The sequence below is a fragment of the Sander lucioperca genome, chromosome 5, assembly GCF_008315115.2.
Source record: "Sander lucioperca isolate FBNREF2018 chromosome 5, SLUC_FBN_1.2, whole genome shotgun sequence".
NCBI classification, from domain to species: domain Eukaryota; kingdom Metazoa; phylum Chordata; class Actinopteri; order Perciformes; family Percidae; genus Sander; species Sander lucioperca.
Window position 1 is genome coordinate 21,362,599 of NC_050177.1, and position 25,048 is coordinate 21,387,646.

Consider the following 25,048-nt stretch of genomic DNA (forward strand, 5'->3'; position numbering starts at 1 on the left):
AACAATATTTCACATAGCTGGAAAATGTTCTGCTGTCAAACTCTATTGTAGCTCCACTTATGACCTTAGTGTGTTGCAATATAGGCAATAAACCCCCCAAAAATGCAAAAAGCAAGGTACCTTGCCAATATTTGTTTTAGATTTTATTTTTTAAGAAGGAACGTATTTAATCTCACTAAAACTAAGCACAATCAACATTCTAAGCAAGATAAATAAATGTAAACGTGTCATTACTGACCATCGTCAGGGTCCAGGATCTCCACAGTAGCGAGCTGTGGGAATTCAAGGGCTGCCATCACCGGTTCAGACAGAACAATCTGGAAGGTCTCTGACACTTCATACTTGCTATCTGACAGGATCCGGACCTTCCAGGTGGCTTTGGTCTGGCCTGGGTTGAACTGCACCTGTTTCTGAGATTTCCCCTGGAAATCTTTGTCCTTTTCTGCAGTGCCATCCGTTGTGCCTATACCTTAGGAATGACATGGAGAAAAAAAGAGTTATTATTATAAAAATCAGGTAACTTCTGCTACACCTGTGAAAATACCAAACATCAGGTATATCAGAGAATGTATCACCTTGGTCAGGTTTTAGTACCGGCAACCATTAATATTAATTTTTCACATATACAAGCACTTATCTTGAAAGTATGTCCATTCTGTGAATCCTGATATGTGTGACTATGAAGGGTCATAGTTAAACAGACATCAATTAAAAAGATGCAATTAAACTTCTGTTTTTCATCGGAAAACGTCACGTCCCAGTCGGTCTAACACGACAATATCTGCCCATCTTCAGGCTGCAGTTTTCCCACCCCCATGTGGCCATGGTGGGAATAAAGCCAATTAACCCTTATGTCCGCCTTGTTATGTTGCAGCAGCAGTGGATTGGAGGCTGACGTGCGTTGCCTGACCTTCGGCATGCGAGCTGTTTGATGGGGCTACAGTCTCTATAGCTGTGACACTGGCAGGGTTCCTGTCGAGCAGGAGCACTGAAGCCGCTGAAATGTCACACAGCCTCTCCATTGTCTTTGCTAACTGGCCACGCAACAAGCAGCAGGGGTCTGGCAGTCAATAGAAAGAGCATGGCTGCATACCCCAAGGCAATCCTGTAGGCTTCCAAAAATGTAGGAAATATTAAATAAATTAAGCGTGAGTATGAGCACCATAACAGGAATAAAAAAAAGAAATAAATGCTGTTTGTTTACAACCCAGGAAGGAAGAAAGAGAAGAGAAAAACTGAAGTATTCAAAAGACCACAGATTGAGAAATGCATGAGTTTTGGCTTTTAGGAAAATTACCATTCTTCTCTTTGATGAATATAAAAAACGTGGGCTTTGATATGCAAGTACAGACAGAAGGAGAAGGCCCCTGCACATATGTGCTGAGATAAAATGGTCAAGTTCAATGGAGCTTGAAAAATCAGCAGTCTTCAAAGACTAGCTAGGAGAGGAGAGGTATGATTTGCTCTTAACTCTCGTGCACAATGCCTGGATTGGATGGTCCAGATCACTCACTCACTCACTCGGAGGCTTCGCAGCAGGTGGGCTCGCTGTAGCCTCCAAACTGGTGACACCTGCACCGTGCACATTGACCAGTGAACCACCATTGGCTCCTCTGATCAGTGTTCACTCAGGCAGGGCTGGGCAAGAGGAGATATCCCCAGTCTTCATGAGAAGGTACTGGCCTAGGATCAGTCACTATCGCATCCCACCGCTGAGGCAGATGGGGGGCTTGAATTGTCAGACTTCTCAGGTGGCCTGTTTATGCTGCTTCATTAAAATAGTTTGCTGCTTTATTTTTATTTATTTTTAAAGATTATTTTTTTGGGGGCATTTTCGGCCTTTATTTTATTTATATTATATTATATATTAATATTATATTATATTACATTACTTTATTATTATATTACAGGACAGCTGAAGACATGAAAGGGGGGAGAGAGCGGGGGAATGACATGCAGCAAAAGGCCACAGGTCGGAGTCGAATCCGGGCCCGCTGCGTCGAGGAGTAAACCTCTATATATAGGCCCATAGTTTGCTGCTTTTGCTCTCCTGTCCTTAAAGCAGCAGAAAAAAGAGGGAAAATCCAAATGATTACTGTGAGAAAGTAATGAACGCTCTTGTTTTGTTTTATCTTTAGCGAGACAGGATATCTGTTTTTAGTTGTGTACCTGCACGGGGAATGCTGCAGAGAAGTTTTGAAGCATGTGTGAAAAAATTATCTGCCCGGATTAATTATTTTTTAGGTAACATGCTCACTGAAACCTAAATTAATTATTAAAAATTCAAACATACTCATACTCACATACACATGTTACGTCCCAAAAAAAAAGCAAAAGGTTTTGGCAGGTGAAATACAAAAATACATTAATGTAATAGCACACCAAAACCATTTTCTGTTTGATCTTTAAATTGGGTCTGCAAATGTTTTTCTTGGCAAGAAATTGGAAAAACTATATTTCCAAAGCCATTTAATAAGACTGACAGAAATAAAAGAGTGGTGTATAATCAAAGAATCAATGTCTGAAGATGTAAACATGTACTCACTTAGTGTAATGAGAAATGGACAACATATTAGCTTTCACCACTTGTGCATTTAGAAAGAGACATTTTATTGCTATTGGTATCCTTTGAGGGCGCTGTAAAGCCCAATTTAAATTGCAGCTTCTTTTGTGTGCTTTCCATCACCGGCATGGAGAGGTACATCACCCTCCCTCATCCATTATCATTCTCCTTCATGCTGCCGCAATCATAAGAAAACTTCACTGAACAGCTATGGTTTGGCCTTAAAAGCACACAACACTAATGTTGGACGTTATGAAAATGCGAGGCATGTTTTCTCTGGGCACTCAAGACAAAGTGCATCCAAGGTTCAATGTAGCGCTTCTTTAATTTATAATGCCGCCATTAATAAAACAGTAGCGATGCTGCAGAAAATCAAAACAAAGGACAATTATGTGATTGCTCCTCATCAAGCTCTTTATACAAGATATACTATTTTGTTGTTTAATATTAATTTGCAAAGAGATCACTGTGAGGTCATCACAAAGGCATTTCAGTTGTTTTTTTCAGTTTCTTTTGTTCTTGTACCAACATAAACAACAAATATTAAGTGTGTTCTTGTTATCACAGTTACTTACTTCTCACTGTGGATTGTTATCGTCTATATCTGCCGGCATATCTGTAGAGTATGTGATGATCTGCCTTGAGATGTGTATTTTTAATTTGAGTTGCAGAGATTGCGCACATATACGTATACTGTGCAGTGCGAGGCACTATAAAGGTCAGCAACATTTGCACATCACCTCCGAGATGTTAATCTGACACCCTGGGGCATACAAATATAAAGTTGACAGTAGAGCCAACGATCCCGTAGGTTTTGGCCTTTAACATCAGCTCATTTTAATGACACCTCATATTTATGGACAGAATAAATGGCGGCACTAAAAAAGGCCAACGGTGCCAGCAGTTAAAATTCCTGTCACTTATAAATGCTTACAGCAGCTTGTATTTTTAAAACAGTATTAACAGTTATTGTCTGTTTAGTTCCGGCCAGTAACATTCCTAGAACTAACATTTGGAATGGTGTATTTTAATGGCCACCAACTTTGGGTGACCTCTCTTCTGTGCGCATGCGGTCCTTGAGGGATTGTCCTGTGCTATTGTGTGATTGGAATGTAAATACTGACCGGAGGAGACAGGTGAAAGGTCTAAACCTGTATAGTCTCGCTTTACCAGACCCTCCTCCAAAGCGCGCCGAAGGAGGGTCTGGCTACTCCACATAGCATTCGGGGATGGAGGAAAACGTGCTGGTTTATTGGCATTTTTTTAAACCAATCACAATCGTCATGGGCGGTGCTAAGCTCCACACAGAGCCGTTGCAAAATAGTCGTGTGAGAGAAAACTCCGATTGGACAGATAGTCTAGCTAGCTGTCTGGATTTACCCTGCAGAGATCTGATGAGCAGCTAACCATAGTCCTCAGAAATCCACTGAATTTAAAATTCCAAACAAAAAAGCGGAAGGAAACGGAAAATACATGCATCTGGCGAAATTTCTTGCGGCACATGAGCAATCCCTGAAGTGGAAGGTCAAGGATATAGACTACGACCTGTGTGAAACCTAAAGGGTGTCTAGGCCAGCCTTAGACTTGTCCTAAAAGATATCAAATCTGTGATCTGTGTGGGCTGTGGGAGCTTGTCTAAAAGTAAACCGATAGTAGGTGTCCAAAGAATTAAAAAGACAGAACACAAACGACTTGAAGCGAATCAATATCTTCTGACAAGGAGTGTATGTTTTTCATTTTGTTATTTTGAGTTTGAGTGTTAGCTATCAGGATACCTGTCAGCAGGTTCACTCAAAGTTGGTGTAAGTTAGTCCCTGAGCAAAGTAATAAGTGAGATTATGGTGTGGAGGAATATGTCCAGTATGTCACTACAACACAAAAATATGTGCATATTTTCTTGTGATCTGCTTACCTTAAAGAAAGAAATCTGGCACATGTATCTGGTCCTTTTAGATTTTTTTCTCACTCCTTCCTTTTATTTTGTAGTATCCGTGTAATATGTTTCATAGATTATTATATATTACATTTATTTATTTTCTTATTGATTTTTTTTGTTGTTGGTGCAGATCTACTTCCAGATCAAGATAAAGATCCACATTTCAGTTAACATAAACTAGAAATGTCTGAACAAATGAAAAGGCTGTCCGCCTATCAGTGCTGTCTAAACTGTAGTAATGATCAGGGCCACAGATAAAAAAAAAATAATAATAATACTGAGAATGTTAACACATCTCCACGTCAAGCAGAAAAACATTCCGCTAAATTCCGCTGATTTTCATCCTGGATCGATTGGGTCTGGTAATGATCATTGATATCACCCTGGACGGAATTATTACTACAAGTGACTCGATGAAATCAAAAGCAGTGTCTGCTTACTAACGAAGGAGGTCTCCCCCAGGTAGCCTCGCCGTTTCAGCACCACCTCCAGGAACTTGACCTTTTCGTCCACCACGTAGTGTTGCTTCTCTAAAGAGATCCAAGCCCAGTTCAGACGGTACTGCTGGTTCTTCAGTTGGTTGCCTCCTGCAAACAAATACAGTTGATAAAGTTAAAGGAACTTGAAATGGCTCCTTAGAAATCAGCAAGGAAAAGTCAAATAGCCTCACTGAAAATTAATAATCTAAAACATCTTTTGAAAATGACCATAGCTATTTGTTTCTGGGGTGGCACAGGAATTTTCAACACCTCATTAGAATCATTTCTCGTTAACCTTTAGGACTTTATGACTCCGAGCCAGCACTCAGTGGGAGGTGGGAGTGGTGCGCAGCCCTTATGCAAAATGTATAGAGTTTGTGCCGTCTAATTGCGTCATTCCTAATTAAGATAAAAGGTGTCCGTTTCCTGTCCGAACTGGGTCATTTTATCCTTGCCCTTTGAAGTTGGATTCAAAGGCCAAGGCTACAGTCCTGGAGGGCATCGCTGCTTACGTTTGACCATAAAGACTCAAAGCAGAGCCACATACACAGGCATCAAACACAGACTGACAAAAACGCTGCGAAGGTGTACTCACACTGACTCCAACAGAAACCACAACACACTTTAATTTTAATTCCTAGAGCACTGAGTAGCAGTCCAAATAATTATCCACTGATTCCTAGAAATCAGCATGCGTCCATCAGACTGCATAGTGAGAGCTGCTGCCTGCTGCTACAGATGACTGAGCCACTAGACATCTGGCAGTTCTGAAAGTGGTGGAATAAAAGCGAAACTGCCGGGAGGGTGCAGGCCCATTGTTCAGAGGTTTCAGAGTGCTGCTGTTGTTTGTGTTAGGCGCGACTGAGAGTCTCTACCCTGCCCCACCCTTGTGGTTATGCTCAGTAAATCTGTTAGGTCCAGCTGACCACTCCGCTGTGTCTATTTCCTTCCTTGATGGTCACAGTGAGATCCATACACATTCACCCTGGGTGTTTTATTATGCGTGAGGGTGCATGCATGTGTCTTAAGTGTGTGTGTGTGCACATGTGAAATGTCCTCTGGACTTGTTCAAAGCTTTTTCCTTTGGTCTAATAGTGTACATATTTCCTCGCACTGAGTAAAAGTGTGTCTGAATGCCCGTACATCAATGCTTTTTGACAATATTGAGCCATAACTGGGACAAAGTCAGCGTGACACACAAGAAAAACGGGGCACACAATGTGTCCCACCCCCACCGTCTCACACAAAACCAACAACTCATTTAGATCAGTGAGATGATTAAAGTTGATTAATCCATAATAAACACATAGGGGTACTTTGACGTTTTCTACCAGATAGAGGACTTAAAGTTGTGAAGACTATGAATGTAGTGAGATGCTATAGAAACATGATTTTCCCTAATTCATCTTTGTAGCTCTGGTTTGTCGCAATAATGGGCTTTGTCAAAAATGCTGGAAAGAAGAAAACAGAAGAGCAATGCCGCTGTTCCTTGAACTCGTAGATTCAGGTCAGAGTGAACTTCAGACAGACTCGGTGATGTCAACACTGAGCTGTAATTGGGACAAAAAGCGTTAGAAACTGTGGAGCTTGAGCAGAAATGAGACGAGAAACTGTTCGATTTTCTCTCTCCTGCAAAATGAAGTAAATGTTTGAATCTTTTAGATGTATACATTTTATGAAATTCTCATTAACATAGAATTTCTTTGTATCGGAAAATGGGCTTTTTTTTTTCCTTTAGAGACACCACTTCATCGATGTTAATCCCTGGTTTAGTCCCTGATTTATGACTCAAAGCATTGTTTCCTTCACAATTCCTACTATGAGAAGAATTTGTCTCAGTATTTCTATGAAAGTCAATATGGTCCTGTGATGACTTTTTTTCTCAAATGTCTATAGTTGTTGTTTGTCTGCTCAGCCATCGGTCCCTGTTTATGTGCACAACCCAATTTGTGTTATGCTATAATTTGCATCATAAACAGCATGAAAGCTATCATAGGAGACATGCACTGAATACAGTAGGCTCGTTTGAGATGAGCCAGGTCTGCGCAGAACTGATCACCGGCGATGGCCGCCCAATGCATGCTGGGTAGATTTGTGTCCGACTTGATCCCGACTCGCTCTGACGTCATGCACACGTGGGCAACGATAACCTCACGAGATCAAGGTGGCCGCAGTTCTGAGACGCAGGCAGCGCAGTTGCTTTTCACCGACTGCAAGACCCAGGCGGACCCAGAGCATGCTGGGAAACGCCAGCCTCTCAGCTAATCTAACAGCTGATTGGTTCAGAATAGACTCAACATGATGACGTTTTATATAAACTTTTTATTGATTTTGAATTGGAGGGATTTTAACTGCTATTTGTCGGATTTAAAGGCTTATTCTGTACAGAACACGTTATGTGGCTGATAGTTATGTTTAGAAGTCAGAGAGACTAAATCTGTTCAGATTACGGATCATCTACAGTCTGTTAATTAAAATCAGCAACAGATCGCATGTAGAGCATTTTAACAGCTACTCTGTCATAATTAAAACAACTGGAGACTGTGTACAAGCTGATATATGGGTTTGATAACATTTTATTAAATAGCAATCAGACCACAGTGTTTCTGTGACTTCCTGTTCAGCCTGAAGGCTGCTGGAATTGGCTGGAAACTGTCCGACTTGACAGCGGATTTTTGTCACCGCCCCCGGCTGCTGCTGCCTGCTCTCGTCCACTTTACAAGCGAGGCGCAGTTCATCTCCAACAAGCCTAATTACAGCAGGAAAAGGTCTGATGTAATAAAATGACACACAATTCAATCTAAAACCTAAAATGCTGTGTGCAAAGAAAACACATTTTGTAGGGTGAACAATTTTTGGCAGATCACTGTGTGCTTAAAGCAACAAATGTTGCAAATGTGAAGGTTGACTGGTAAAAGGAGAAAACGTGTGCTTTGTATGAAAAAGTCTCAAGTGATACATTTTATAACTCGTACATTCTTGAGGTCTACCACAGTGTGAGATTTTTGCTTCCTGTGTGTTCCACATCATTCTTCTGGAGACAGGTGACCTGTGTATGACAGGACCTCCCTACTCCATTTGGATTAAAGCCAGCCGCATGGCACGCATGCCACCGGTAAACGCTGCATGTGTGATCTCTGAGTCGTGAAGGAAACCGTTCTCCGCTGAGGTAATGGAAACAGAGAAGGTCTTGGCTATTTATCTAACTTCACACGCTGGCACAGGCTTTGTAATAGCTATAACACGGCAGAAACCCTTGATCTCAAGCATAATTGATACAAATCGAGAATATAAATGATATGAATCCTCATCTCTCTACAATCAAACACTCGGGCAGGGACATTTCACAACTGGTTATTGGTGGGATTTATCCCAGATACCTCATACATTTCAATAAAAGCATGAAATGGTTACATTTTGCATAATTATTGACTGAAGAAGATTATGACTGAAGAAACAGCCTACACGTCAAGCTAAGCCTCAAAGAGGCAGCTCTCCCTTTCAAGATGAATCCCGTTAAACACCTGTTTGCTTTTAACAGTATTCACAAACAGAAACAGGCTCTATTAATTATTCATTTTTTCATATCTAAGATCTGAGGAGGATACATCCAGCAGCGTTTTCAAATCTCAGAAAAAAAGTAATTTATGTTCATAGTTTATACTACATAAAATCCCACCGTGACATGAGTAAATATTGGGTTTAGGAGACCTTAAAGTCCGCGCAAAGCAGCAGTGTGGCCTTCAGGGACCCGGGGAGTGGAGGTGCTTGTTTCCAGAGGACCACTTCACTCCTCCGGATTTCTTTCTAATTAAGATAAGCAGGGGTTGGAGTAAGTCCACTTCAAAGAGGCCCCAAGGAAAACAGCAGAGTTAATCTTTAACCAGCACTCACAGTACCGAGACAGAATTTAGTGAACAATATCGGTTTCTCTAATGTTCACTATTTGCACTGCTATGCATTTTAGTGCAGAAACATACATCATTTGCAGTGACTACATTACATAAGATAAGGTACATGAACTTTATATTAGACTGTATTTCTACTTTATATCCATATTCTCATTAAATTCATATGGTAATAGCAGGAATCCTACAAATCCCAGTGGCTCGTCATCTTAAATTATTGGACTGCCTGCCTGCACTCTGTCTTGTTGGGTTCTAGTAAACATTTTAACACTCGTCGTGTAGTCTCTCTAAATAATAGTGTCAACTTTAGTGTCAGCCTATACTATATTTAAAATACTAAACCCTAACCAGCCTTGTACATGAACCTTTACACAAAAGAAACCTTGTACAGTTCAACACAAGTTCTGTCCACTCACAAAGTAGATGTGTGATGAGGGATGGAAGCCTTTTAAGGGAGGCCAAAGAGTGTAAGAGAGACTGGAATGTGCCAACTTAATGCACTCTGTCTTGTTGGTTTCTAGTACGGCTGCATGATATGAGGGAAATATGCAATATGCGATAACGGTGTTGAATATCGCGATAACGATATTACTTGCGATAAATGAACCGATACTAAAATGTACTCAGTTCTGCCTTTCTGCTACCTTCAGTATACTGCTAAAATACAACATTGTTGAATAAAAAAAACTGAAAAATGATTTCCAATATTATTTTATTGAACAAATTAAAGATAGAAATGAACACAAAAGGCACCATTTAAAAAAAAAAGAAAGAAAAAAAAATATAATAATAATAATTTAAAGTGCAGTTTTCTACCGAAACTCTCTTTCAACTAACTAAAAGAATTCCTGAGTGTCTTTCACGATGTGTTTATTGCACAAGTTAATAACACAATTAACCGATTTAAAAAATAAATTAAAAAACGGATTACTATACAGCACTAAATTCTAGTAAAGTTTTTAGCACCTCTAAATAAAAGGATCAACAAAGTGTCAACCTCTACTTTTTTAAACACTTAACCATAACCAGCCTTGGTTCATGAACCTTGTTAAAAAAGACGTTGTACAGTACATCTAGTTTCACTTCTTAACACAAGTTGTGTCCACTCACACAGTGAGTGATGTGTGTAGATGTGTGATGAGGGACAGAAGCCTTTTGAGAGAGGCCAAAGAATGCGAGAGACTGGGCTGTGCCAACTTAGTGCCCCTGGCTCCTCCCAGCTTACATGTTGCAGACTGCCCTTATTTGGTCACCGTGAAGCATCGTGGGGCCGCGATGCCCCATGGACCCTCGTCTGTTCATTCAACCAGGCAGACAGACAGGCGGCCCTTTGCCCACAGAGCCAGCCCCACACTGATTAGGCAGGGTAAATTGGGATGAGCACACAATACATCTAAAAATACTTAATGATCATATACTGCAAATGGACTTTGTGTGCTAACAGTTTCCACGGTGTGCAATAACTGTATTCCACTGCAGCATTAAAGCGACAAGCAACATACTATAGAGACAGATTGGGGACCAGCAAAGTGCTCACAGGCACCAGATTTTAGTTTGGTTTTAGGCGTATAATTTACAAGGAATCCTCTTATATGCCATTCAAACGGACCACACTGGAAGATGTATGTAAAAAACTAATGGTCAGATCTCCATGAAATTTCCTGTGGTTGTTCATGATCCCCAGAGGATGAACCATTTAGAACACTCCATGATGTTTCCCCTAGCAAACCTGTAGCAATATTTACACTTAAAGCCCCACAAGCAGTAATGCTCAAATTCTAGAATTGTCACAATATCATTCCATCTAAGACTTTAATATTGTAGTGTTTGATGAACATTGCCATGTCTAGGGGCCGTTAGTGGATCTTTAGTATTTGAATGTGGTGCATATGAAATGATGCTGTAGTAGTAGATTTGCTCCATGCTGCTTTCAGGACAAGGAATAGGAGACAAAATGGTCAGCTGACTTTACTTAAGTTAGAGAATAATCAATAGCAAATACTGTTCTAAAGAAAATCTGTGATGAAGCATCAAAGAAAATATTTATCATCACAACTTATATTGACTCTATTAAATGAGTTGTCTCTGGGTTCTATAATGTACCAGACCATACCAGCATACTTTTCACCTCTCCAATTAAGGGAAAAGGGATAGGATAATCCTGTTGAAAGAAAGAAAGCAGATGGCAGAGCAGAGAGAGAGAGCGTGATGTGGTCTAATCACCCTAAGCCTTGTATCAGCAGTAACGAGTTGGTCATGGCTTGAGAGATTTAGAATTGTTATGATTTCACAGGCCCTAAACCCTTTTCTACAAGCACAGCCTTTCAGGGAAGTGGTCTGCCATAAATGTGGCCACTCCAAAGGGTCCATACTGGCTTCTGTCGCCTCTGTGTCCGCTCTAACACATTGGTCACTCTGAGGCGACATTCGAGGGGCCTGAAAGAAAGGCCAAAGGCACTTCTGAACAAAAGTGCTGGGTCAGAGAGCCAGAGGCTTAAAGCAAGCGAGGCTTTGCTCTCAGCAGGGAAAGTTCTTTGAGATTACCATATGAACCACAACTATAGAGGTGATTTAATTCTCAGTGCTCTTTCAAAATTTGGAATACAATGGATGGAAATACCTTTTTTTCTTAAACCTTTAATGACCATATCATGAAAACCATTTGCTATAGCTGTTTAGAAGGTGTTTAGAAATGCCATAACCAAGAGGCGTTAATGTTTTACACCGCTGCTCAGAAATATGACTTCCTGTTCATTTCTATGGGAACCTAGTTATCTTGTTATGTTGGCTGTGATGAAATTACATGTACGATACAATTTTCAAGGCTTTTAGGATCATATTTTCACCACTCTACGGCTGTAGAAATGCGTCACATTAATCATTATATTCTTCCTCTTGTTCAGCCTTATGCAGGCAAAACCTGACACTAAGATTGATAAACTATTACTTCAACTGCTCAGAGTCAGTACATAACAGTGATGGCTGGATGGGCACACAGGCTGAATAGTTCATGAGAACAAGAGCAGATTTTGAAAATGCTGCACCATTAACCAACATTCACCGAAAGTCATTTAAAGCAAAGCATTTCACTTACTAGTTTATGAATTAAAGGGACAATACAGCAATTTTCATACATATCTCTATCTCTCTGAATGAGGGGTAATGTGTGAAAAAGCCTGCAGTTCTTTCTACTGTTCTCTGTGTCCCTGGGGCTCAGCCGGCCGCAGCTGCCAAATCTGCCAAGCTACTTCAGGTAGGTGGTAGTGAAAAGACTTAAGGCTTTAGTGCGTAACTTTTTTATATTAATGAACGTCCTTTACATTCAAGCCATTGCCAAATGACCACACAACTCTCTCTGTAATGCTCAGTATGGCTGTGTTCAGAAGATTGTGTCGTCCAGCGACTTTCACACGCAGAAACTCATGTGAAGATAAAGACCTCTTCTGAAGAGTCCATGTTTTTTTAATCCCCCATGTCCTCCTTGGCTACTAGCAACTGCGTAGCGGAGGGGTGGGGGGTGCGCGATCACAGAAGGCTTGCGTCATGTGGACGCGCCAACAGTGTTGTTGTCATTACTTAGAATTTCTTATTGGGGAGACAGAAACTACGCACTATAGCTTAAACTAAAAAGAATTCGGTTTATTTATTCTCTGTCCCGTTCGAATGAGGAGTGTTTTATGAGTTAACAAGTTAATGTTTATTAATCTCGTCTTGGTTCGGTGACAAACTTAAATTCACAAGGTGTACGGTTGTATTTTTCTGTTTAGGTGTAAGAATATTTTCTTTCTTAAAGCGTTGTGAGTTTATGCCGCTCGTACTCGCTCTCTCAATTAATATAGCACACACTGGGGAATGTATTTCTTCAATAGACTACATATCCCATCAGTACTGATTGGACATCTACATTAAAAGTGGCGAATTTTCCTTAATGTGCCTTTTATGACACAGAAAAGGTGCATCAGTGTTCTTATAAATGTTGTCCTCTACAGTGTGGTTGACAGCAAAAAGACATTTTAAGCGAAGCAACAACCTTCATCCTGTTCCCACACTTTCTGTTTTTGATTCCAAATTGCAGCATAAGGTTGTTGTGGAAACTGCTCCGTGACTTTCTTGCTGTCACAATAGGAGCCTCCTCGCCTGTGTGGAAAGGCAGTGAGGAATTCCCAGAGCTCTTATTTCAGATGGGGCTCCTTTATGTGTGGCCCAGGAGAGAATAGTGTCAGAGGAAGTACTGTACAGTGTGATCGCAGGGAAAGGTCACTCCTGTCCTGGGACTCTGCTTCACGCTCTAGTGTCCTCACACACTGCCACAAATGACATCATTTGTCATCCGCTACAGAAAACACTTGACACAAACCCACACATTGGCTGGAGAGATACCTTCTTTTAAAGTTATTGAGGGACATTCAAAATGAATTTGTTAAAAAAACAATATTGTATGAATCAATGTGTGTAGATTTAAAACAAAATTAATCCAAACAGCAGAGAGAAAAACAACTCAATACAGTACCCTTTGGATACTTGCTGAGGTTACTATTTCTCTGTGTGTAGAAATTACTACATACAAGCAAACATCATGGATTTTTAATTATAATCCTATTAGCCTCGCCCGGAAATAGTAGATGAAAAATAATCTTTCCGAACACCTTAAGGATTAGCAAGCAGGCCAACTCTGGATGTACAACTTTGCAGAAGATCTGCTCTGTCGCGGGTTGCTGATTTCCAATCGGGGGGCACAGGGTGTCCTGCCAAGCACCCAGGGTCAGGACTTATCCCTGATCATGGCTACATCATTAGGGCTGGAAAAACAGGCTGTTCAGACTTGGGTGGGCACAAGTTATTTCCTTCCATTTGGTTAAGCTACAATCATTAACAAGATCATTATTTATATTAACATAATTTGGAAATATATAGAACTAATCTTCACCTCTCCATGGAACACATACTTTATGGTGCATTATAATTCCATTCAGACTGTAAGGAGCCTTTTGTTGTAAGGCCTTGTTCAGCAGAATAATTATTGCACCTGAAAACTGAAAAGATGAAAACTCTAACTCTCTCCTGCATCCCTCCACAAGCGAGTACACAAATCAATTAGCCGTCCTTGGGTGTCAGAATCCAAAAGAAGTATGCAAGTTTCTGCTAAGGGCTTTGATTGTTTCGATTGTGTAGGTGAGGTTCAGACAAAGTATTCCTTGATTGCCCTTGAATGGCATTCCTGTCTGTCAAAGAGGATGCAGCCTCGAGCGTCTTAATTAACAATCAGCCACACGGTTTAGAGAGTTATAGCCTGAACTCGCAATTGCAGGGGAAACAACAACAAAAGGCTAAATCAGCGGCTGCAGGGCTTTCTTCACCATTCACTTGTAAAGGTCACAGTGGATTTAAAATTGAGAGTTTCTCCCTCATTACCAGTCAATTATGAACTGTATGAATGCCCTGACAGCCATGAGGCAAACGCTGCTGAAGTAGCTTTGGCAAATCTGTGACCAACTGAAAAAGATACAGTAAGAGCCATAAGGGTAAACCGGCTTCTCGTTACAACATCTTTATGAATAAGTTGTAAAAACAGAAAAACAACAACAACAAAAACATGTTACACTCCTTTTGGGCTAATCTTGAAAAACAAACACACATTTTCAAGTCATGTCACACACTTCCTGATTGAAGGGATGAGCTCATGGAGACAAAAAAACCTGTTTCCATCCCAGGAGCTGAAAGGCTTGCATTGTTACAAGTGCATATGTTAAATATAACTCTCCAATGGTGCTGGTGACTGAATAGAAAAGAGCCTCGATTGAAAAAACAAAGGAGGATACAAGGGAAAGTGTGAAAATGTGAGATAAAACAAAGGAACATAAGGATGCAGGATGAAGGGACTTAACAAAGAGAGGGGGACGTGCTTTTTCTTGACCCTTGAATGCACAGTGTTTGCTCTCTTGTCAGATCGAATAATGGTGGACTGTTTGCTGAAAGCAGCAGTGTGAAGCCATAGAATATAAAACCCCATCCCAGTCCCACAGACTCATGAGCTCCATACTAATAGAGCGGGGTGTTTGTCGAGGCTGTTCTCAGGGCCTCCATTGGTTTCATTTATAACATGTTTCAGCTGCATTTCACAGTTATTACTTGCAAATCCTCACGTGTAGAAAGGCTTTTGCCTGAGAGGTAAATGCTCCCTGAGAAACAGGAATGGTAATTCCTAAAGAAGTGTTAAATTACTCTTGGTTTTTGTTTATGATTGGTGAAACGGAACCCTTCAAGTAGAACTGTGCAAACCTGCACGTTGAAGATAAGCATGCTAGTCTGCATTCATGAAAAGGGAGGAGAAAATGTCTTTGGATTTAATGTTGTTTTTGTCTCCTCCTTGTAATATTGAACAGAAGATTAGTCTGTGCATCGAAACAAACCAGGGTTCAGAAATATATACAGGTATGTTAAAGGAAGATTACTTCTTAAGGATGCTTGCAAAATTCCATTTAGACCCTCAAACTGCAAGTTTCTTCCCCTGTATTTGAATCATTGTAAAAACAACTTCTGGAGGTTATTGTATGAGAATGTGGATTTTACGCTGGAAAAATCTCAAAGAACTTTTGCTGCAAATTCAGACACTGGTAGTTGCAGGGATGGATTCTGTGACGTTGTGGGTATAGCGGTGGCCATGCAAATTACATTCAGAAACTTATTTGTGTGCAGCGATTGTATGTACATTACTCTTGCATCATTTACATGTAGTATATTCAGTCCAATCGTCCAGTCATATCTCATTTTAAAATTTAAAATATATATTTGAGTGCAATACATTGCATTGTGCTGTGAAGTTTGTCATCAGGAAGTACAGCATTTTAGTTAGCTAAGCAATTATACATTTGTAGAGCTGCAAAGATTAATCGATTAATAGATTAGTTGTCAAATATTGAATTAATTGTCAACTATTTTTTATAATCGTTTATTTGGTTTGAGTCATTTTTTCTGACAAAATTCTGATATCTTCTAGTTTCTTCTCTCCTCTGTGACAGTAAACTGAATATGCATCATAACTCGAACCCCCTCCATCCACCACATCACTCCTGTACTCCAACAGCTCCACTGGCTCCCGGTCCAGTTCCGTATCCAATTCAAAGTCCTCCTGTTTACATTCAAGGCCATCCACAACCTCACCCCCCCCATATTTGTCTGATCTCCTCCAGGTTCCCACTCCCTCTCGCTCCCTCAGATCCTCTTCATACACCTGTCTGCCCCTCCGCCCATCTCACCACCATGGGGAGAAGAGCATTCAGCCACTCTGCTGCTTGTAAATGTCTCACGTATCCCTGTACGGTGTCCTTGACTGCCAAGAAAGGCGCCTTTAAATAAAATGTATTATTATTATTAATATCTTTGAGTTGTTAGTTGCAGGCCTATACCTTTGCAACGCAAAACAAAGCCCATCATAGGTAGTGTAATCATTTGGGCAAACTATTGCCATATATTTAGATTTTGAATATAAGCTACACTTGTGCAACGGTTGAACAGAAAACTGATTGTTATACATGACATACTGTAGTTATTATTATGTCCTTGTTAGCGACTAAATGCTGTAAGAGTATAAATAGATTATACTAATAAATAGCCGACACTGCATTGAACTGTTCGAGCCTATACTGACTGCAAAGTTTAAGCCACATAACCTGAACTGACTATAATATTTCAACCTTTACAGTCATTATCTTTATTGTCCCCAGAGGGAGATTTGGTTTGCAGCCAGGTAACTTAAGCAGTCACACATCATTTAAAAACCCATCCGTTAAACAACATTAACACTAGCAGTATATGTGTCACATCCACCGACTGTAATATCAACACTGAACCCAGTCTAGCTTACTAATATAGCAACAGTCCTTAGAATTGGTATACCTTAGTTCCTGCAGGTCTATGTTAGTAAATTAAGTGTTCCATCTAATGCTTTATTGATCCCCAGGTGGTAAATTAGGTGTTACACCTCCAACTTGACAAATGGCACTATGTCATATACAGAGAGGCTTTACATCATCAAGTGGCTATTCCATTGGCAGTTCGGATAAGCAACTAATGATGTTGTATCAGCAGTCATTATTTAACAATACAAAGGCAGCAACAAAGACAATGGGTGGGTTATATCTGCTGGTCAAATAAATGGCAAAGAAATCTCCAAAGACACCAAATAAACGGTGTCAGTGCTTAATGTAGATTGTCAGTCATGAAGTTTAAATGTATTTAATATGGTGCAGGGAACAATGTGGAACTGATGACAGCATTGAAGAGCAGAAGTGCTCACACGTTCAAGCTCACTGATAGACAGGTGGTGATAACAACTATGATAGTTCCAAAATAGACCTAACACTTTTTAACCACAAAATTGGATAAAATGTGTCAAAAATTAACAGATTCAAAAAGCTGCTCTCTATGTTGGGCTGTGATTCAGAGACCATGGGTGTTCAAAGTGAACACAAAGATGCACGACCCGCTGTAACACCTGGACCCCTGAGGAATGGAATAAAGTAATACAATGTGATGAGTTCTATCTCACAGACACGGAAAACTATTAGATCTGAAGGACAAAAGCTAAATGTCAAAGGGGATAAACATGAGAGGCGTGCAGAAGTTGCATCGTTGCCTACAGCTCTATCTGTGACATATTAACTTAAAAAATGATCAACTCTTCCTTATAAGGTAAATTAAGTGTGAATTAAATCTGTTAGCTGAATATCCCACAGGGCCCTAATAACACTGAATGTTCCCTCCCTGTAATGCCACAAAATGTGCTGAAAAAAGCTTTTGCATATGACTCACTGACCAATGATAGCCTTTTGTGGTAATTGTAATAGCTTCTTCTAATTACTAAATGAGCAAAATGTAACCGCTGTATCAGATTGCCCAGTGGTCTAGACCTGGACCCTGTGGCCTATCTTTGTCTCCCTCTTCCCATTTAATATGTAACCCTTCACTCCAAGCCTATGTCCTGGAAAACCAAGATAAGCCCAGGCATGGTCGAGTTAATTTCAGGCAGCAAGACATTCCTCACTATTCTTCATGGGGGAAGGGTTGATCTGAGCTCTGGACATTTCCCTGGTTGTTCCAGATATGGTTTTTAGTTATTTGTTATGTCCCTCTTAGCAAAAAATCTATCAAAAAATAAAAAAGATGAGTCTATACAAATATCAAAATAATTTCTATTGTATGTAGATCAGGGGTCTTCAACATTTTTTAAACCAAGAACCCCTTAACTGAAAGAGAGACGGAGACGGGACCCCCTACTACATATATTGTATAAAGTAGCATATTAAACTTGGCATACAATAACGTGTAGGGCGCCTAAAGCCTTTATACATACCTTTTTTTGCATAGAATACTAAGCTATTAAAATAATAATAATTGTTGGTATGATTTTATAATCACGTTTTAATGGTAAACATACATGTGGCACAGTGAATCCTTAGGATTAACTGGATCTGTGGATGGCTATCTTAGTGACCTTACCTATAGGTCAGTAAGCAGTGGGGATTTATATTTGCTAATATGTTGGATTCTTGTTAAAACAAAACTAAAATTAACAATAATTTGGAGGCCCCCCTGCATTCCCGGACCCCCTGTTGAATATCCGTGATGTAGATGATGGTGCACACCCGAAGGGCTCAACTACTACGTTTGAGCCCTCACAACTTGTTAACACAGGCGGTGTTTAGAGTGCGAATGCACATCAGCACATTCATGCCATCGCTACAAGCGACAGGAAGCAGCTTGACGCCTTGCCCCCACCAACACTGGGACCAACAGAGCACTTCTATCTATCATCTCTTCTCACTGCTATTCCCTCCCATTTCTCAACAAGACAACTTCTCATATCCTGCTTATCAGGCTCCACTTATGGAAGGAAGCAGGTGGAGGTGGTAGGGGTGAGAGGGGGTTGATCCACAAACAAAATCCCCAAAGGATTTCGTCTGCACCTTTTCTGAGATGAGAGCCCTCTCAAGACACACTCCATCCATTTTCATAGGGAGAATATAAAATGCAAACCGTCTCAAGGGAGTTTGCTTCAAACCGTGTAACAAGTTCAATTCCCCTACTGTATATATTTTCTTGGCATACTGAAATGCTGATGATATCAAAAGGAAAGGCTGTGTTTTTCCCTGGCTGACATCGCGGCAGTCTAATCAAAAGAGACAACAGCTTGAAATCAAAGACAAAGCCATTATCAATTAAACTGTAGTTGACGCCCAGCATCTAGAGGCAACATTTGAGCAGTGCCAGCTTCATCTCTGATTATGGGATCATGCAGCTGGCCCTGAGATGGATAGATGGTGGGTGATTTGTGTGTGTGACTGTGTATGTGTGTGAATATTTGTGCATTCAAAGTGTCTAAAAAGGAGCCCTGCACTGGGCTCCAATCCTGAAACCCAGGCTAAGCTGGAGAGAGTTGTAACACTATCGAGCCTTAGCCCAGCTGTCAGAGGCTTATCCTGCAGCAGGGCTGAGAGGAGCAGCTCCGACCCACTGCTGGGATTCAGGGGCCAAAAACACATTATCCAGAGTGATTTTGCAAAATTGTACAAAAGCTCTGCTACAGTGAAAAGAGAGATGTCACAGCAGCGACTGTGGCATCACCAACTCCGAGTTCCTGCTGTTTTTTGGATTACCTGATTTCTCAGGACACAGTCTCATTAAATGGTTTGATATGTTATGGCCAAAGCTAAAAAAAAAATTGCTAAATATTTCAGTTTCTTATCCCATTTTACACATGTATCTTCTCCTTTTGCCATTGCAAGAAAGCTATAGGTATTTTATATATGTATTCATTGGGTTTTCTGGAGTTGAAGGGACTCCTGACTAGAGCCCGACCGATATATCGGCGGGCCGATATTATCGGCCGATATTAGACATTTTCCAAACTATCAGTATCGGCATTTATAATGGCTGGTAAATGAATATTTAAAAAATAAAATAAAAACAGACAAAACAATAAAACAAACAAGTTTATTTTTAAACTGCATTATCATATTATTTTAGTGAGGACTCATAAATAACTACAAATAACTAATGAAATCTGTTTATGTTTTGTTACACGTTTCTGGATATATTTTTTTAAATATATATCAGCCGATATATCGGAATATCAGATTTTTAAATCACCAAATATTTGTATCGATATCGGCCTTAAAAATGCTTTATCAGTTGGGCTCTACTCCTGACTGTCAAAACTCAAAACTGAACACAAACGTCAGCCTGCAAGCTTTTTCCACAAAAGAAGGATTTTCTACAAACTAATTGCTTGAACAGCCCCAGTTCTGCTAGAGTGATATCCTAAGGCAGGTATGACGACACATATCATCATCTAGGGAACAAGCCTGGGCCTGGGGTTTCTATACTTTCGGGAATTTGCTTTTGCTTTGTTAACCTCAGCTCCACACACTGACTCTGGCAGCATATTAAGACAGAGGAAGGGAATCATCAAGCAGGGTTTTCCTTCTGTTTCCCAAAGGATAAATGAGGGCACATCAGTGTGAAAAAATATATAAGATGCTCTTGCTCTTCAAAATTATTATCATTAATACATTTAGGACTCTTATTTTCTGTCCCAGCAGACACATCTCAAACAGTAATATGCTCTTCTGACTAAACACGGACTAACTACTGTTAGTAATCCAACAAACTTGAGCCAGGGAAACCCAAGGAAATAGACAGAAAACCCCTTCATTGTCTAATTCAATGCATAATTCATAACATAAGAATAAAACCTCTCATCAGCATGTTTTGGCTTACCTGCCTTGTAGAATAAACCAACCATTAATAATGGATTTTTTTAATCTCTTTCTAAGAAAATGAATGTCTCATACCCTCAGCGAAGAGCACAGGTTCCTCCTTGTTTGTTTAGCCACTGCAGCACTCTCCACATACTGTATGCCTTTTCTTTACTTCTCTGCTCTTCACATACACATTAAAGGAAAATAAATCTGGGATGCTGGGATTTAAGCATTGCACATATACCTGCAATGTAGACCAGTGTGAAAATGATAAGTCACAGTTAGCGACTAAGGACATAAGGGACTAGTGAGAAGCGCAGATCACTCTCCATTTAAAACGCTTAATCTAAATCCTCTCTGTAATTCAGTGTTGTTTACCCCCAATGTGAAGCAGCTGTTAGCCAGGAAAAGCACCTCTAATCAACCCCAGATGTTTTTATCACAAAACTTTTTCCACAACAATCAAAAGGACTACCTAATATTTTATTGGCTGCAGCACAGATGGACTGTGAGGAAAACCCCTAAAAATCCCTTTAAAAACTCAACAACTGGGCCGCCTATGTAATTTCCTGAAACTCCCATACTTGTATGCATGTGATTCAGACTTTAGGTCCCAAGGACAGAGGAATATCATAGCCCCCAGGAAAAGTGTAGGGAAGACATTTTCATTAATAATATGATAGCAACACACAGAGAAACTGCAGAGTCATCACCTGCACTGTGATGGTGATATTATAACTTACACAAAGTCTATATTACCCTCACAACTGCATGTGAGTGCATGTCCCCCCTTACTTTTGTTGTGCTGTAGCACACTATGGGGAGAAAGATAATCCCTCCGAACCTCGGATTAGTCAGGAGGGGAGACAAGGGAGATGGATTTAAGTATGCACTCAGTGTCACAAGCGATTACACACCGATAACACGGAAGATGTAGGAGATCTACAAGGCAGATGTTACAGCGGGCCGAAATGGTTCGGAGGATTTATTAGGTCGAAGTTCTCACGGGGACCTGAACTTATCTTGTTGCACGAGGCAGAAATAACAAACAATACACGCTTGTTGAGGAGGGCGCTGCAGACTTACATTGGCTAACTTAAAAAGAAAAAAAAAAAGTCCTCTCTGTTTCAGAGGCTACCATGTTAAGAAATGTCAGGAATTTTACCCATTCATGTATAAATCTGAAATATAGTTGTTCTGTACTCTATGCACATATTAAACAAATCTCACAAGTTAAATGGGAAACTCAAGGAAACTTTGGACATAGCTGTGGAGGTGGAGCATCAGGAGTAGCATATGTTTATGAACTGAACAATCAATGATCTTTTGCTGTCTCTTTGTAGCTCAGTGAAAGAAAAAAAAAAGAGATTGAGTGCCTGGAATGAAAAACAAAGACCACAGCAGTGTGTCTGTCAGTAGGAAACATCCCTGATGCTGACTGACTGGCTGGAGGCAGACAGGGATTCTGCTCCACAAATAATAGCCTGGGAATGCCACGGCTCGTGTGTGCTCAGGTAAGCTCACCTGAATGCACCCAAATCCCCAGGAGACAAGGGGAGGCCTGGAGTCCACCGAAACACAGCAATTAACAGACTTAGAATGACAGAGCAGCACCCTCCTTGGCACACACGGACACACAAACATCCAGATACCAGTCGTGTTCTAAACATGACACTTTCTAAGTGATTAAAACGGTTTCTGGCCAACGCCTCTGTTTGTGACTGTGCTTAGCTGTGGGGGGTGTTTCTCCAAACAGTAAACAAACACAAATGAATATGTGTAATTTCAGTCCTCTGTAATTACTTTCTCAAAGCCTTGACAAAAAAGCGAGACAAACAAGCGGCTCTGAGTGAATCAGCTGTTATCTCCTTTTTGGCAAAAATCCCCTTAAATAAAGTTATAAAGGCACACAGTGCACAGTGATTTCTGAAATGGAAAAAAAAACTAAGGACAGAGGAGAAAATAACACATAAAGTCCACAAATAACCCATGATTATAAAGCCCATTGAAAAACAAAAAGTCCAGTATAATTTTGATGTAATTTCAATATTAAGTTTGTTCTACCACATCAGGGTTAAAAGTAGCAGCGTTTTAGTCACACAGTGAGAATCCTTTTATTGTGACACATACTAATTAAAAAATATGATAAGCATTTTGGGATGCAGCCTAATTGCCATGTTATTATGTGTGATAAAAAGCCCATCTGGTGTCTTTACATAGCCAAGTTAATTGAGTGAAAAAGCAACTTCTCAAGTCTAAATTGCATAATTTATCCATCTTTACAAAATAATTTACTGAGAGTCATCCTTTTTAGCAGTACTTATAAAATGATAAATATTTGGCCACTTAAAGCAAATGTCATCATTGCATCCAATATTCACATGCTGTAGAACTGTGCCGAACAATGGACAAGGTCAGGTCCAACATAGATTTTAATTTGGGCTCTGAACACTCACACCAAGTTTAAATGACACACAAAAGTTTAAATGCCTCATGCACTGCACCAAGACAATACATCTCTCAGAGAAACTATGATTTCAGCTTCAAAAGCTAAAACAACCGTGTGGTCAAACTGCCATAAGTATTTGGATTAAGCGTATTGAATGGCCTGGCACTTTCCAGTCATTCTCCCAGCGCAAAAAAAACATGCCAAGAGTAAATTAGTGCCCTGCCCTGTAATGAGTGCAGGTTGTAAGTCACTTTATTTTTGGATTGACAATGGAGCCAGCACAAATCCTATAACAATCACTTGTGTGGGGCACTGATCTCAGTACAGTAAGCTCATAATTGCGTAGAGGAAAAGTGACAACAGATCATGTTAGTGGCTTCAACTAGTGCTGAGACGATGAGTCGATTTATAAATTAGGCAACCAACAGAAAATTCATCTACAGTAGGAATGACACTTGATAAATTCTTGAAACAATCTATCGGACAAAATCTTGTAAAGTTTAATGTTCTCTGCTTCTCAAATGTGAAGATTTGCTGCAACATAACCGAAAATCAACTGAATATCTTTGTGTTTAGTCAGACGAAACAAGTAAATTGAAGGCCTCACTTTGTGCTACATTGGGAAAATGGCATGGGGATTTTTCACTATTTTCGTCCATTTCATAGATTAAATGATTTTTTTTTTTTAAGAAGAAAACATCATACTCAATAGCTCCAGCCCTGGTTTCAATCCTGCCTATTGGCATTGTAGGCCTATATACAGTATCTCACAAAAGTGAGTACACCCCTCACATTTTAGTAAATATTTCATTATATCTTTTAATGGGACAACACTGAAGAAATTACACTTTGCTACAGTGCTGTCCCCTCAAAATAACTCAACACACAGCCATTAATGTCTAAACCGCTGTAACTAAAGTGAGTACACCCCTATTAAAATAGCCCCACATCATCACATAGCCTTTACCATACCTAGAGATTGGCATGGGGTACTTTCCATAAAATCATCTCTCAATGCAAATCAAACCAGCTATTAGGCTACATACATTAGACCGACATAAAACCATGCCAATCTCTAGGTATGGTGAAGGGCATGTGATGATGTGGGGCTATTTTAATTCCAAAGGCCAAGGAAACTTTATCAGGATGCATAGTATCCTGGATCCATGAAATAACTGGCCTTAAAAAATCAAAATCTGCCTGCCTCTATGGGAATCTAACATAGGGGTGTACTCACTTTAGTTGCCAGCGGTTTAGACATTAATGGCTGTGTGTTGAGTTATTTTGAGGGGACAGCACATTTACACTGTTATACAAGCTGTACATTTAATACTTTATATTGTAGCAAAGTGTAATTTCTTCAGTGTTGTCCCATTAAAAGATATAATGAAATATTTACTAAAATGTGAGGGGTGTACTCACTTTTGTGAGATACTGTATGTAACGTAAACACAATGACCACCACTCTAAAGTACACACGTATGCGGAAACATTCAGTTGCAAAAATTAATTAGCAGTCATATATATACTCAAAGCAACCTCCTGCAATCCCACTGAGCAGCTGCAAAATTAAAGTAACTTTTCCACTGAAAAAAATTGCCAAGTGCAGTTGGTAAATTTCCCAGTGAACTTAAAGTGAGGAGGAGAATGTTTTCCACTGCTGAACATGACATAGTGCAGCTGTGTGCCAGTGTACACCGTTCAGCTCCTCCACACGACTGTTCAAAGAGCTAGAGGCTCTGTCTGGGGATTTAGGGCAGCCACCAGCACAGCTTAAATCTTTAAAAAAAAATGTTCACTGAATGCCTCACAAGCTGCAGTGCAGTATGTGTGTGGATGGGTCATCCAAAAAGACTCTATCAATTTGTCAAGCCATTTAGATGCCACTATAAATTCCAATTCCCATGTCATAGAATGACATTTTAGAGATATACGATGTGTCTGACCATTGCAA

General features: G+C 40.1%; 1 protein-coding gene across 1 annotated transcript in view; it reads right to left on the reverse strand.

The window, feature by feature from the left end:
• frem2b (FRAS1 related extracellular matrix 2b) overlaps positions 1 to 25,048 on the reverse strand; it is a 67,407-nt gene that overhangs the window by 34,419 nt on the left and 7,940 nt on the right. The window contains exons 3-4 of the mRNA XM_031297438.2: positions 4,940 to 5,086; positions 239 to 469 (exon numbers count right to left, since the gene is read on the reverse strand). Of these exons, the coding sequence (XP_031153298.1) occupies positions 239 to 469; positions 4,940 to 5,086 (378 nt within the window). The remainder of the gene's footprint in view (positions 1 to 238; positions 470 to 4,939; positions 5,087 to 25,048) is intronic.